The 14815-nt window shown below is 43.5% G+C and overlaps 1 protein-coding gene across 3 annotated transcripts in view; it reads right to left on the reverse strand.

Moving 5' to 3' along the window:
- The window catches only part of XDH (xanthine dehydrogenase), a 55532-nt gene that overhangs the window by 38677 nt on the left and 2040 nt on the right, over window positions 1-14815 (reverse strand). For 2 of the 3 annotated variants that reach the window (XM_033056401.1, XM_033056400.2), the window contains 3 exons: window positions 12830-13023; window positions 5020-5077; window positions 1039-1135 (listed from right to left, as the gene is read on the reverse strand). In XM_033056401.1, coding sequence (XP_032912292.1) covers window positions 1039-1076 — 38 coding nt within the window. In that variant the 5' untranslated portion in view covers window positions 1077-1135; window positions 5020-5077; window positions 12830-13023. Of the gene's footprint in view, window positions 1-1038; window positions 1136-5019; window positions 5078-12033; window positions 12204-12829; window positions 13024-14815 lie in introns of those variants that run through there. The other variant, XM_033056399.1, reaches the window with a different exon arrangement.

The following is a 14815-nucleotide window of genomic DNA, read 5'->3' on the forward strand; positions in this document are numbered from 1 at the left end:
TAGGAGCATTTAAATAGGTGTGATACAAGAATTAATTACAAGCCAAATCCTATAGCACTGAGTAATCCAAAATTCTTATCAATTTCCCTTGCAGTTTGATCTGGGCATACATCATAGGATTTCACCTAAATATAGCAACTTTAAACATCCTTGTTGCGTGTTAATATACAGAACCCATATGAGTAATTTATAGGGGCAGTCTACAAATACCAAGATGTTGTGCAGCTGGATGCTGGCAAAGTTATGTAAGAGCCTGGAGTTCTCAGTCTTTTAGCTAGAAAGCTGTTTCTAGATGTAAAACATGGGCTAAAAGTTAGACTGAAGGTAAAAGAGAATAATGTTGCCAAAACTCATATGAGAACTAGCTATTTCATCTCATTTCTATCAAGACAGAATAATGACCCTAAAGCTATCTTACTCATGGCCATGCTATTAAGCAGAACTACTCAGAGGATCCAAGTTATAGCATCTTCAAGCATTATTCCAAATATACTCAAAATTTTAGTGCTTTCTGTTTCCCACAGTAAAACTAAACTGGGGCCTGTTTCTCTGTATCATCCTCTTCCTGCATTCCCCTTTTTGTTTGATTCCACTGTTTCCCATTTCAATTAATTAAAGTGAGAACAGGAGGAAATTTTGCCTCAGGAAATAATTCTGAAAGTTACAATGGAAGTAGAGGAAAAAGTTCATATCTGCGGGCATACACAAACAAGATTATTGTCATAATACAATAACAATAAAGATTTTATCACAATAATCATTATATGGATTCTTACAGGAAAAGGTTACATTAGAGTCAGAGCAGATATTGCAGGGCACAAAGAAACAGCTCCCTATCAGCATTACGCAATGCTTTAAGAAAAATACCTTCTTATCTTAGCCTTCTGAGCTTATGTTCTGAAAGTGAAAAATTATGTTTTGGCAGAAACATTCATTATATAACTTCTTTTCAAAACCAGTACCATGTCTGGTATGTTAGGAACATGGATCTGTCCCCATTTTATTTCTCTGTTGCAGAGTTCAGATTGCAAAGGATACAGGATTTTCTTCCGAAAGGGATCGTACTTGGATATCATAACAGTGCAAGCACCACATCCACCTTCTCCACAGCCTAGTTTGGTTCCACACAGGCCCACTGAGAGAACAGGAGTTAAGGAAAACACAAGAAGTGTTGGCAGAAGCCTGCTCAAGTTATCAATAAAGGTTGAGCAACAAGTTCTTACTGGAAACAAAGCACTCCTTCTGCTTACTAATTTAGCATAAGCAAAGTTTCAAAAGCTGGCATGTGACTATTGAGATCAACACCCAAACCCCTCATAAGGGCACAGCCCACACTCCAACAGATTCTAAGAAATAAAAAAATATCCTCAACTGCAACAGTTCCCACTTCTCAGTTCCATTTCTCAGAAAAGGAAATAAGGGTGATAAAGCACTGGTAATTGCTGAGCAGGAGCTGCTCAGGCATGCAGCCACATCCCTGAGCTACACAGAGACATCTTCCTTCAGCACCTCTGGTGGGGCTTGATTTCCTCCTACACCTGGTGACTCCTTTCACCCAGAAGGCTCCCAGGCAGGCAGTCACTCGTGGCTACAAGTGACACAGTTCAGCACTGCCTGGGAGCTGCATTTGAACTGCTCACAAACTACCTGCATCTCAAAAGTCACAGTCTGGCCACTCCATTTCTGATGGCTTGCGAACTGATAGGGACAAAACCAGCTAAGCACGCTCCCTCAGGAGCCTGGGTCCCATAAAATCATAGCAGAGAGACACTGAGGGCCAGAACTCATGGAGATGCACAGAACCCCTCCACAGACACCTGGGAGCTCACAGGGTGAATGGTCCGGCCTAAGCAGATTCCTCCACAGACTGCTGAGCTCATGGCCATGCTTTAAAATCAGGAATTACATCAAATATTCTGCAAAGGGAGATTGGGAGAGAAGTCTTTGAGCCTCTTCTGCTTATATTCCTTCACTCATGAGAAGGCAACTAGACACTATTATTTATTGCACAGAGGATTGGCCAATGTTGAGAGACTTTTGGTGGGGTAAAAATCAGCTGATTTCATTGGCAATCAAGCTGGGATAGTCAGTGCCTTTCCCTATACCACAGAGCCTTTGGAAAAGCAACAGACACTGTGATAGAGGGAACTCAATTCATTTTGGCATCACTGCAAACAGCATGGCACTGACTGTTTCTAAAAAATCATAGAATCATTTGGTTGGAAAAGATCTCTAAGATCACCAAGTCCAACCATAATGTTGCCAAGTCCACCTCTAAACCATGTTTTCAATGCAAACCTAATGCTGCCAAGTCCATGATTAAACCATGTCCTTAAAGTGACCACAGTTTTTCATACAACCATGTGCCTTCTTGAGCAGAAATACATCTTTCCTATGCCATCTGATGGTTCTCTAGACAACAGTGCTAACCTGCCTCAATAAAATACATTTCTCAAAGTATTTGTCTGACCCTAACCAGATATCTGCAAAATAAGTTCACCGGCATGCTCATGCAGAAGATCAACAGGTTTTGAAGAGCTCAGATTCTCTTTACAAAGCTATTTGCATTAGTTATCAACAAGCTTAGACATAAAAGTTCTAGCAGTAAGATAGGCACACCTAGGCCTAAGGGTCATGCCACTTACATTTCCTCTTGACCTTTATCCATCTATGGTATATTCAGATAAACAGAGCTGCTGATAGTACTGTTGGAAACCTCAAGGGAGGGTGTGATTCATGAGTCTGTACTTCCTCAGCTCCCAGACAAATGGAGCAGAGCAGCATGGTACAGGTACATCAGCACAGCTGTGAACAATTTGGCAGATGTACAGACCCAGCTGGCCAGACAAAAAGTCAGAAAACATAGAATGACATGACCTGTGGAATGAAGCCTGGTACAGCCAGCCTGGTCATCACAGGAGCTACTCAGCTCCTTAAGCTGTTTTGACTCACGTACTGACCAGTTTCAAATAGGGGTGAAACGTGACCACTTGCATCTTCTCATGTGAACATGCCCATGGTTCGTGAGGGGAACCCCTGCCTCTGAGCCTGCCTCCCTGGGCCATCTGAGAAACAGCACAGAAGTACCAAGTTATGGGATATTAGCTAGCCAATATAATGCTTTGGCTAGAAAATTCTTTATGATTTGTGTGGAACTATCTTAAATTTCCTTCAATTTTATTGCCATCTCATTATTGCTCCCTTTCCATCATATTATAATTACGCAAAATTACGAGTTTTTTCTTTAAAGCATTAACAAATCACTTAAGTATATACAGTAATTTCACGAATACAAGCCGCACCAATTTGACCAAAATTTTGGTGGAAACCCGGAAGTGCGGCTAATATTCCGGGGCGGCTAATCTATTAACAAAATTCTAAAAGCTGCCAACACGGAAGTGAGAGCCCGCGGCAGCCCCAAGCCAAGCTGGAGCCCGGCCGGCCCCGGCAGAGGTGGGAAAGCCTGGCAGAGGCGGGGCCAGCAGTGTCGGGGGCGGGCGGCAGAGCCTGAGCCAGCAGGGCGGGGGAGCCCGGGAGAACTGGGGCTAGCAGTGCAGGGGAGCATGGCAGAAGCAGGAAGGCCGGCGGGTGGGGCTGCCTGGCAGCGGGGGAAGCCCAGCATAATCGGGGCCAGCAGCGTGGGGGAGCCCGGCGGTGCGGGGGCCTGCAGTGCCGGCCAGGGCGAGGAAACGCGGCGGCGGTGCAGACGGGAGGGGGCGGCCGGCGAGCCTGGTGGCGGCGGCGGCAGCCCTGCCGGCGGGGCGAGCGAAAGCGGCGCTCGCGAAAGCGCCGCCCGGCGAGCGAAAGCGCCGCCGCGAGCCGCGAACCGCGAGCCGCGAGCCGCGAGCCGCGAGCCGCGAGCCGCGAGCCGCGAGCCGCGAGCCGCGAACCGCGAGCCGCGAGCCGCGAACCGCGAGCCGCGAACGCGCCGCCGCGAACCGCGAGCCGCGAAAGCGCCGCCGCGAACCGCGAGCCGCGAAAGCGCCGCCGCTCGCGAAAGCGCCGCCGCGAGCCGCGAGCCGCGAACCGCGAGCCGCGAGCCGCGAGCCGCGAGCCGCGAACCGCGAGCCGCGAACCGCGAGCCGCGAGCCGCGAACCGCGAGCCGCGAACCGCGAAAGCGCCGCCGCGAGCCGCGAACCGCGAGCCGCGAAAGCGCCGCCGCTCGCGAAAGCGCCGCCGCGAGCCGCGAACCGCGAGCCGCGAACCGCGAGCCGCGCCTCGCGAGCCGCGAGCCGCGAGCCGCGAGCCGCGAGCCGCGAGCCGCGAGCCGCGAACCGCGAGCCGCGAGCCGCGAGCCGCGAGCCGCGAGCCGCGAGCCGCGAGCCGCGAGCCGCGAGCCGCGAACCGCGAGCCGCGAAAGCGCCGCGGGGCGGGCGCGGCGCTCGCGAGGCGCGGCGCGGGGCGAGCGAAAGCGGCAGCGGGGCGGACGGCGAGCCCGGCGGCGGCAGCCCTGCCAGCCGGGCGAGCGAACGCGGCAGCGGGGCGGTGCTGACGGGAGAGGGGGGCCAGCGAGCCCGGCGGCGGCGGCAGCACCACCCGGCCAGCCCCGCCGAGCCGTGGCGCTGAGCTGGGCCACCCGGCCCCGTCGGCAACCATGAGCGGGCCGAGCCTGCCTGGCCCCGCCCCGAGCCAGTAAAGCCCGCTATGCCGCGATCCTGTTACTAATTGGCCAATTTGTGAAAGCTGCGCACGGATTCTCGCGACGAACGAAAGTGCGGCTAATATTCGGGGTGCGGCTTATCTATTGACAAAGACAGCAACATTGTCGAGGCACCGGGGGTGCGGCTTATAATCCGTGCGGCTTGTATTCGTGAAACTACTGTAATCTAAAATTTGGTATTGTTTAAGCCTGGAATAGCAGCTGTAATCTTTGCTAGCAAGAAATACCAGACAATGCAAAGCACTCCCTCCTATACTCTGCAAAAGCTCTGCCCAGTACTGGAAAGACAGAACAGTGAACCATTATAAAATGTTGTAGGCATTTAAAGCCCTCTGCAGTTTTGTCTGACACTGGATACACTTTCTTCGTAGATAAATTAGCAAGGTTGTTTCTGGGTCCACATTTTTTTCCACCACCTGCAAGAAGAGAAAGATACTGATAAACACAAAATGTTTTACAACACAGATAAGTTAGTTGCAAGGGGAAAGTTTGGACTTTGTGTAACTTCTTTTCCAAAGTGGGGAGCAAAATTATTGATTATTTCAGCAATGTTGGTCATGCATCCAGACACAACTTTTCCTTGAAATTATTGGTATATGCATTACATACATCTGAGTTTTTCAGTCATGGTACACTGAGGTAAATCTAAAAAAACCTTCATAAAAATGGCAAACAGACTTATTACTGAGAAGAGAAAGAACTGTGTTTTGTAATCAAATCTTGGATTCCTGACATGTCCCAAACGGTGTCTCATCTTTACTGATCCCGAATAACTGAACTCTGTCCTTTCTTTTACTACTAGAAGAGACAGAGAAAATGAGCAGATAAACAGAATGACAGAAAGAGTAATAGGTTTTGCAGTGAAAAAAACCCAACAGTGGAAACTGTAATGTGACAATACAGGTGCAGGAGGATGGACAGAAAGTACTCCTTCCTCCTTTGCAACATTAAATCAATCAGTATTACAACAGTAGACATCCTAAATGTGGGAATACAAAATTCCACGAAAGGAGTAATTTTTGCTGCATATTTTGAGCCACCTCCATCCTATTAATAAACCACAGTATTAAAAGTTATCCATTAGACAAAAAAAAACATTAAATACTTTACTTCAACCTCTGCCCAGTGGTCAGAAACCGAAGTTCTGCCCTTGCCTCCAAATGGCCACAGGGCTTGTCTTCCCCTTTTCTGTTGTTTATAAAGTGTCAAGAAACTTTTCCAAATTCACTGTGTGCCAGAATATAATCATCTTCTTGGCTCTTATTGTATGCAAGTCCTAAGTACCATAGTTACAATTTCTTTAAATTAATCACTCCCAGTTTGAAGGGCAAATTTAAATGGGTCATTTGTGCAAGCGTTTTTTTTTTTTTTTAACTTATTTTTGTTCATGGATAAGAAACTTCATGACCTCTGTCCTGCTTCAGTTTTATGCCTTTCACACGTGACAGGGTTATTCTAAAAAGACAAGGTTCAGACTTCCTATTTGAGTTCAACTTCTTAGAATTAACTGATAAAATTGCTGCTGGTCGCTTTTTGCACATTTCATTCCTGTACTGGGGATGATCTACAGGAAAAAGAGTCCCTTCTGGTTTGGGAATGTCATATTGTAGATCATGCAGCACTCACTGCTGCTATTCAGAGCTGAGTGCCCCTGTTCCCTCACCTCCTGGATGCATAGAAACAAATAAAAGTATGCAGTGGTTCTTCCATGGCCATCTGGTTCGGAGAAAGCCCATACATCCCTGTGCAGCAGCTTAGCAAACAGACAGACATGAGTAGGAAATTCCAAACATCCCTGCGATAGTGAGTGGACTAATGGACTTTCAGAGCCATTCCACAGGCAAAGAGCCAGCCCCAGCAACTCCCACTGTCACTGCCACGCTGAATTTCTTCCTCATGCTTGTGCCAAGGGCCATTGCAAACTCTGCCAAAGCAGTTTCTGAGATAGCCAGGCGCAGAGGAGAAACTTCAGAATGGCTAAAGACTATTCTGTGCTTATATCAAAGAAAACATCTCAAGAGGTTTTTTTGAAAGAGTGCAAGAAGAGCTCGATTATGTACTCAAACCAAGAAATTAAAGTTTTGGGCCACTGGTTTTTTTTCAGTAAGTAGGAAATAAGACAGACCTAGTCCTTCATTTTTCATTTAACCACTCATCTCCACATACTGTTAGTCTCATAAGAATGTGTGACGTCCCAAAGCCAAAACTTTGCTCAACTTTCTCAGAAAGTCTCTCCCACCATGTCCCAGAAAATCCACACCCTTACTCTGTTATAGCCAACCGCCCTGAATTGCTGCTTCAGTCACTTCAAACTCCTCCACTGGACCTTTATATCTGCAATTCTGGCAGAGACTAGGGATCTGAGGAAGATAATTGGTAAGAGTTTGGAGAACAATCTGAATTAACACAAATCTCACACATCAGAGAACAAGGAGTCATTTCTCTTCACTTCAGATTCCTGGTGGGAGGATGCTTGCTGATGAGTCTCTCTTGTTGGGCATAGAGTAAGAATGTTTTGCTATTCCTGCCTTTTGCTCATTGTTGTTGATGCTGGCTTGTCCTCCAACATATTCCTCCAGTGGTTTGTTGCAACCACCTGCTGTGATTTGTTCTTACAACATTTTAAAACCCTGCGGGTGGGGATAACATGTCTTGTCTGATGCCCAGTACAGTATGACTGCACAATAACAGATCCTGCTCACCTCCCCCAGTGTCCTTGTACAGAAATAAACTGAATTCCATCCATTGCCTTCTGTGATTGTAGGATCAGACAGCTTAGATACTGCAGCTAAAGAAATATTTCCCTTTTGGTAAGTTGCTGGGTTTTGGTAAGTTGCTGGTTTTTAGTGTTTGGTAATATGTTTTATTTTGGTTTTTGAAATCAAATGTCGTATTGCAGGTATATCAGATTGACAGCCACATTTTGACAATTTAAAACTGAGTTTTACTGCATTTAGCAGCTTAATTATTAATCAAATGCAGAAAGAAACATTGTTGAAAAGGTTAGGATGGCACAGACAGTCAAATAACTCTAAACAAATTTACTCTTTACTGCTGTGTTTGTACTACATGTCTGTTTGCCTACTGATTTTAGGAATTTTAAATACTCAGATCCACCTCAGCAGGGAGCCTAGCCTGGCCCTGCAGTTCTTTGTGCTTTTGAGGACCACACAGAGCAGGTTCTGAAGCCGTTCTTTACACCTTTAGAGCACACAGACTAGTCCAGAGAAATGTTGAGCTCACTTCCCCATAATTTTATGTACAAAACTTCCATCTCAATAAATATTTTGTTTTCTGGCTTCTCTACCTGCCTCTCACTAATTCAGATAACTTTGCCTTTACAACATAAAGCATCATATTTAAATTATTATTCCCAGGAAGTTAGAGATTTTTCAGTGTAAGAGAACATTAGATTAACAAGGTAAATAGAGGAACAAAAAGAAAGAAAAAACAAACTTTCCTAGTTTATCAAACAATGCGCTAAGTTTTCCATCAGTTGGGGTATATAAAGGAGAAGCAGATGTTTTCCTGAAGGTCAAGCTCCCATTGAATCACTAATCCCTGGTCACTCAATAAGTTACAAGAAGAGAAAGTGAAAGATTGCCAAACAGCTAGTCAGACCAGTCACATGTAAAGGTCCCCTAGGACCCTAAAATCTGTGAATGTGTTATTCCTGAAGTCAGGGAGAGATTTCAAATCATTTATCAGCAAAAAGGATTAGAACACAGATGAACAAACTGAATATAACTACACAATGTAAATTTGATGCTATTGGTCATGAGAACATTTTGTTCTGCTTTAAACCAGGACACTGAAAGCTCGTAAGTCACTGTTTATGTAGAACTCAGCGGTTGACAAAGCTCCGAAAAATTCTGCATTTTAGCTGGTCCCATCAGCAATCAAACACCTACAGACTTTGGAAGAGGCAAGAGGTCTAATGTGGTTTCCCAGCATAGATCCTCCCTTAGCATTCAGAACAGAAATAGAAATATTGACTCCATGTGTTTAAACTAAAATTACATGCTACATATGCATGAGAGAGGCCAAGAAAAAAAAAAATTAGCTTTAAATTGAGCATGCTGATTTGCATTCTAGTCTAGGCAGACCATTAAGATAACCTTGAGTTAGCAGTGTGCCAAGCTTTATGCCCAGTGAAGTAAACAGGTGCTTAAAATAAACAGTCCTCGATGTAAAGTGTGCTCAGCTGTTCCAAGAGACTTTTCTTTGACAACAGTGCAGACTGGGCTAATGCAAGAGAGAAGAATTCGCTGCAATCCATGTCCCCACTTACAAACCACCTCTTACACGTGGTTTTGTACAGAGACAAAAGGTCAGCAGCCCATTTGCCATGTCAAGCTGTCATGAATTCACACAGCAATAACCTTCCCCCCTGGCCATGTCACCACATTCTTTGCTGTGAATCAACATTTAGTCAGGGCCCCAGATGGACAGAGCCACATCCTAAGGTAGAATCACAGAATATACTGAGTTGGAAGGGACCCATTAAACCATCAAAACTCAACTCCTGTCCTGCACAGGACACCCCAAGAATCACACCAGGTGCCTGAGAGGATTGTTCAAATATTTCCTGAACTCTGTCAGGCTCGGTGCTGCGATGACTGCCCTGGAGAGCCTGTTCAATGCCCAGCCACCCTCTGGGTGAAGAAACCTTTTCCTAACCTCCCCTGATGGATGCTGTTTCCTCTCCCCTTCTTGCTACCTGTTGTTCCAGCAGAATTGCACTTCCAGGCATGTCCCACCCCTCCTTCCATCACACAATCTTTCACGTGCAGCAATGTCCCAACAATCTCCACATGCACTGGCACAGATCAGAACGCCCCATGAGTCCAACTCTCTCTCTTAAACCTGCAGTTGGTGGGATTGTAACTTGAGCCACTTTAGCAACACACACAAAGAAGGGAATAGAAAAAAAAAGCCACTGAAGACTCTGAGTAGAACAAGTAAAACCTGCTCCTAGAACTCCATGATGCAGTGGGAAAGGATGCTGAGAGAGGTTTGACATTTAAATGAGTTGGTACCATTGCTAATATTAATCATCCCTTGGTCTTTTTTTTATAGCCAAGTTGCCAATATCTCACTATGATAAACTCCTTTACACATGCACACAATCAGCTCTGAGATATGGCTTTTGTAAACAGGAACAGTTCCATAAAAATAGATGAAGTGCAACAAGAACTGGCCATTCCTGCCAGGAGTTTACTGCCAGAATTAGGTAAATGGATGAAAGTACAACAAGGAAAGAATTCCAGGGGTCATAAAGGAGAAGATTCACTCACAGCAGGTTTATTATCTGCAGGACACAGCAAGTACAGACAGAAGATCCAAAATGAACAGGTTGTTTTCTGCTGATGGCCTTCAGGGTCTAGGTTGCCATTTCTCCCCTTCTCTGCTTCACCCCACATGAATAAAAGAGTCTCTGGGCTTTGACTAATAGACATTTTCATGTATTAGACAAAAGCTTTCTCCAGGAAGAAGGACTTTTCTAACAGTTTGCACAGAGCAGTGCTCTTTTCACAACTGAGCATCAGCCAGTGCTGAAACACCTCCTGTAATGGTATGCAGGATTTTTTTTTTTTTTAAACTCTCCATACCTACCATAAGAGGCCTACTGGTTTTGAACCTCAGCTGATCTGGCACCAGAGCTACAATTGTCTCTCATTAGGACATACCAGAAAAAAAAATTCAAACAAGACAGGACACTTGGTTTGTATCAGGCTCTGGATTGCCCAACACATTTGTGGCAACCTCCTACTGCAAGACCAAAAGAGCTCCAAGTTCACCCTCTATAAACTGAGGTTCACAAAGGAGGCATCTCACTAAAACTTCACAGAGCAAGAAGACAAATTAATGGTTTGCCACCTGCACCCACCATAGCAGAAAATTAATCAGATAAAATTCACACACCATCCTGTGCCACATTTCAACTACCAGACTCAATTAGCTAGTTACAATTAATTTGGAGCTTCAAGTTTTCATCTCTCTCTAGAAACAATGAATGTCTGATATGTCAATTAACACCTATGAACCACTACTAATCTGTGTAAGCAAAGCTTTAGTTGTCATCCGTCTCTATAAAACCACAGAATCAAGCCTGGGTCTGCATCAGTATTACATTCAACAGCTCTATGACTAACTTGTACTGCACACTAGATAAACTTAATTCTTCAGTAAACTGTTAATGTATCAATAAAACAAAACATTAATATAAAATCCACAAGTACCTTGGAAAGTTCTAATTCCAATCCAGTTTGGGATACAAAATCATAATTAAAACTCCTAATTGTAGCTACATTCTCATCCACATCAAACCATGAAAGACCAACAAAAGCAAAATGGATAGTAACCCTGTGCCCGTCTGTAAGGCAGGGCACAGAGCTTTTTAACCAACTGAGAGTATTGTGTGACCCCTCAAGGGATTAGAAAATTAATTGTCTAGCCCAGTCTAAGTATACTACATGATTTACCCCTAAGCAGTGCACAGGGAAAGCTTGCCAACTCTTGGCTATAAACAAGTGGATATGTAACCCTGTCCCCTCCCCAGGTTTCCCAGCAGGATGTTGCCTTGGCACAAGCTACCATGCCCAAGTGCAAGGGGAAGGTGGTGGGGCAAAACTAGCACTGAGCTCAGAAACAGAATTGTCTTGGGAGCCATTGGTCAAAGAATGAGTCAGCTTTGACTTGTTACAAGCTTTTTTTTTTTGTTACAAGAGGCAAGGCTGCATTGCTAGCCAGGCAAAGTCCAAACTGAGGGAGCGGGGCTCTGGGACAAACTGTCCAAATATGTCCATCGTGTGCAAGGAGCACCCCAGCCTCCTGTGAGACACAGTCACTTATTAGGTTATTGTCAGAAACCAGTATCAGTTAATGGGCATTCATTCCTGAAGAGTTTTCTAGCTTCTTAAATGGAAATGGAATAAACATTTTTCTAAATCCCTTTCAAAAACCAGATATTAGAATTACTTATTGAGCATATGAATTATATTTGGATGCTTCCATTTCAGTTAAATTTTCCATATCTGTTGTAAGTACTAAAATTATTTCTACAGAAATGCCTGTATTAAGCAGCCCACACTTATTTAAGAGTAGTTACCTCAGAATTGCAGTAAATTATTGCCAACAAATCTAAAATGTAAAAGGAATATTAAGTAATTGCCTTACTCTTTGAATAATTGACAAAGTAAAGTCAAAGAAGAGAAAAAAGCCATTTAGCAAAGTAATATGTAGTCTTCACAATTTAACATTTAAAAGCCATGGAATACGTGTTCTTATCAGAAAACTTCAGAGGAGGAAAAAGATTACTAGAAAAGTAAGTAATCAAGCAAGCTGGACAGAAAGCTGGAATCTTGCTTACCTTTTTCCCATTGACAAAGAAAACAAGTTCATCCCCTGCCTCGTTCGGAGCCATCCTGCACACCTTCCAAACTTGACCCAAACAGGGCCACAGACCACCCTTGTGAGAGCAGTCCTACTGCCCACAGCAAAGCACAGAGCACCAGCCACACCACAAGTCTGCCTCAACAATGTTTGACTTTATTTCTACATCAGTGCCCCGTGAAACCCCATATTATATAAGAGGCAATGAAGAGGCGTGCCAGCTGCGTTTGGTTGGTGCTTCTGCAGCCTTAATGACAGAAAAGGAACAGAGTGACCCGCCCCCTTTTATATAGCAGAGGATCACAATTCAGCTGCATTCCCTTCAGATTATCCTGCCAGGCTTGGGGTTTGCCATGTGCCACTGACACGGCTGCTAGCAAGGAATTCACAGGGTTTTGCAATGCAATGCAAACGTCAGGGGAGGGAGGGGGCGTTCTTCCAGTTATCCCTCACCAAATATTGACAAGAAAAAGCTGTTTCCCTTGTTCTGTGCACAGCATTCACCACACAGAGGTCTCTAATGACAGCACCTGCTTATTTAAAAAACTCCTTGATATGCATGCATCTGCTGCACTGCAAGACTGTTTCACTACTTTTCCTCACAGTTTGAATGCCATGGTACCCTCTACCTGGGAGGACATAATTTGAACAGGTACGTTTTTGTCCACTTAAAAGCAATTCTAGAGAACTGGCACTCTGACCCAGCACCTCTTTTGGGGTGCTGGGCTATGACCATAATGTTTACACTGGACTCTCAAAGCATTTAGTCTTACCTGTTTTGGCTTAATTCTCACATCCTGGTACCTAGGAGGTTGCTAGTGAAACACAGAGGAAAACCAAGGATTTTTGTCTTCCATTTCCCTGGTGGTGGTTTCTTCTGGCTTCTTCATTACACAACTACACATTCTGCATGAAGTCTTCCTGGTTTTTTTCTTCCAAAGGTGTTGGCAGAATCATCCACAGGCCCCTGCACATATAACATGCATTGTATTAATGAACAAGATATCTAGACTGCTAGTTCCAGTTTAAAATTCCACCACAAAACAGCACAATTCCAAAGTCTCATGGAAGTTTCCTTATCCTGTCTGCTCCATTCTGATTCTTGTGACTTTGCTTTCCTTCTTGAATTTCAATTAGGTTTAATTATTTCTTTAAAATTCCTGGAAAAGCACTATATCAAAGTCTTTTTCTCAGAAACATCTCTGAATAATTCATGAAATAAAACCTAATTAAATCACAATTTTCAGAAAGTCTTTCCTTCAGTATTATGGAAACATGTCACAGTGAATACAATACATGCATTATTTTACCAGCTTTTATCTTCTGTCTCGTTTATTCTGTTTCCCAGTCTATACCCTAGAAAAGCTATTTTATAACAAGTGTCAAATACTGTTTCAGACTTCTTTACAGGCATTTCAGTTTGCTGAAAGTAGAGCTCACAGCAAACTTGAGCTTAACACCAGCTGCCTTAATCTATGTTTTCAGTGAAGTTGTGCATAGCTGAACTAGTGCTGACACCTATTGTCTGGTACCTCCCACTTTGCAATATCACAGTACAAGAAAAAACCACTTTTCTCCAAGTAATCTTAAGCTCTGTTGCTTCATATTTATGTGCAAAATTTACAGAAGTACTACCCTCACGTAGCAAGCTTCAATCTCAAAATTAGTGTACACAAGGTTACCACTCATTAATAGTTTTGTAATATTTCAAATAACAATTATTACTCATAACCACAAGTAACGTGTTATTACAGCAATCTTAAAGCAACTAGCCATTACAGCATTAACACCAAAATCAAACTTGTTTAGTTTCCTAATCCATGTTTTCCATAATGCATGATGCAGTTCTTAGGTTTAAAGAACACTTCCAATCACATAATCACTTTTTTAAGGAAGTCCATTCTCAAATTTTTGCCTTGCCTTGGTGATAATATTATAGGTAAACTACTGCTTTTTGCTAAATCAGTAAACAGCAACTTATGATATTCCATCACAGAAATTTGATCTATCAACCTACTGCATATATGACAAAAATAAATACAACCATGAGTCATGATCTGTATATATAGATTACATGGTAATTTAAAATCTCTGACCTCATCTTAACAGCGTGGCTGGTCACATAGCATCAAATTCACTCATTCTCTCACCTCCCTGATGGGATAGTCTATTACTATTACTATACCCATTTCAAAGGCAAGGAATCAAGACATATAGAAGAGGAATTTTCCTAGTGCTCTAAATAACTCTGGAGCATGACAGCATGTGCTATTGAAATCTCTTGTCCAGAGGATTAACAGAAATCAGAGAAAAGAAAGTGAAAGCTAAAAAAAGCCAAAACCCTCAACACTGAACTCCCTTAAGTGAGCTAAAATGGAAAACTTTCCTCAATCAAACCAAAACTAGTTATGAGACAAAGTATTCTGACTTACCAGTCAGATAAAGTCTAGCAGGTTTCCCATTTTAGAAATCATCCCTTTGCCCATTCATAACTCTGAGATAGAAATGTTTTAGAAGTTCAAAATTCCTTGCAGTCTCATTCACTCACTAAAGAGCTTGAAAAGCAGTTGATGTTAGTCAAAAATATGTATTTTTTTAAAAAGCAATTAACTTTCCTCATTCTGTTTAATCCTGCAGACCTGGTTGTTGCAATCATCACAAGAATAATAATAATCTGTTCTGCAGATGAACATGTGTAGGTCAATAAATACAGTGAAATTTATGGAAACACCATTCCTGTCAGGAGTTTACTGCCAGAA

Source organism: Catharus ustulatus, chromosome 3 (assembly GCF_009819885.2).
Source record: "Catharus ustulatus isolate bCatUst1 chromosome 3, bCatUst1.pri.v2, whole genome shotgun sequence".
In the NCBI taxonomy this organism is placed as follows: domain Eukaryota; kingdom Metazoa; phylum Chordata; class Aves; order Passeriformes; family Turdidae; genus Catharus; species Catharus ustulatus.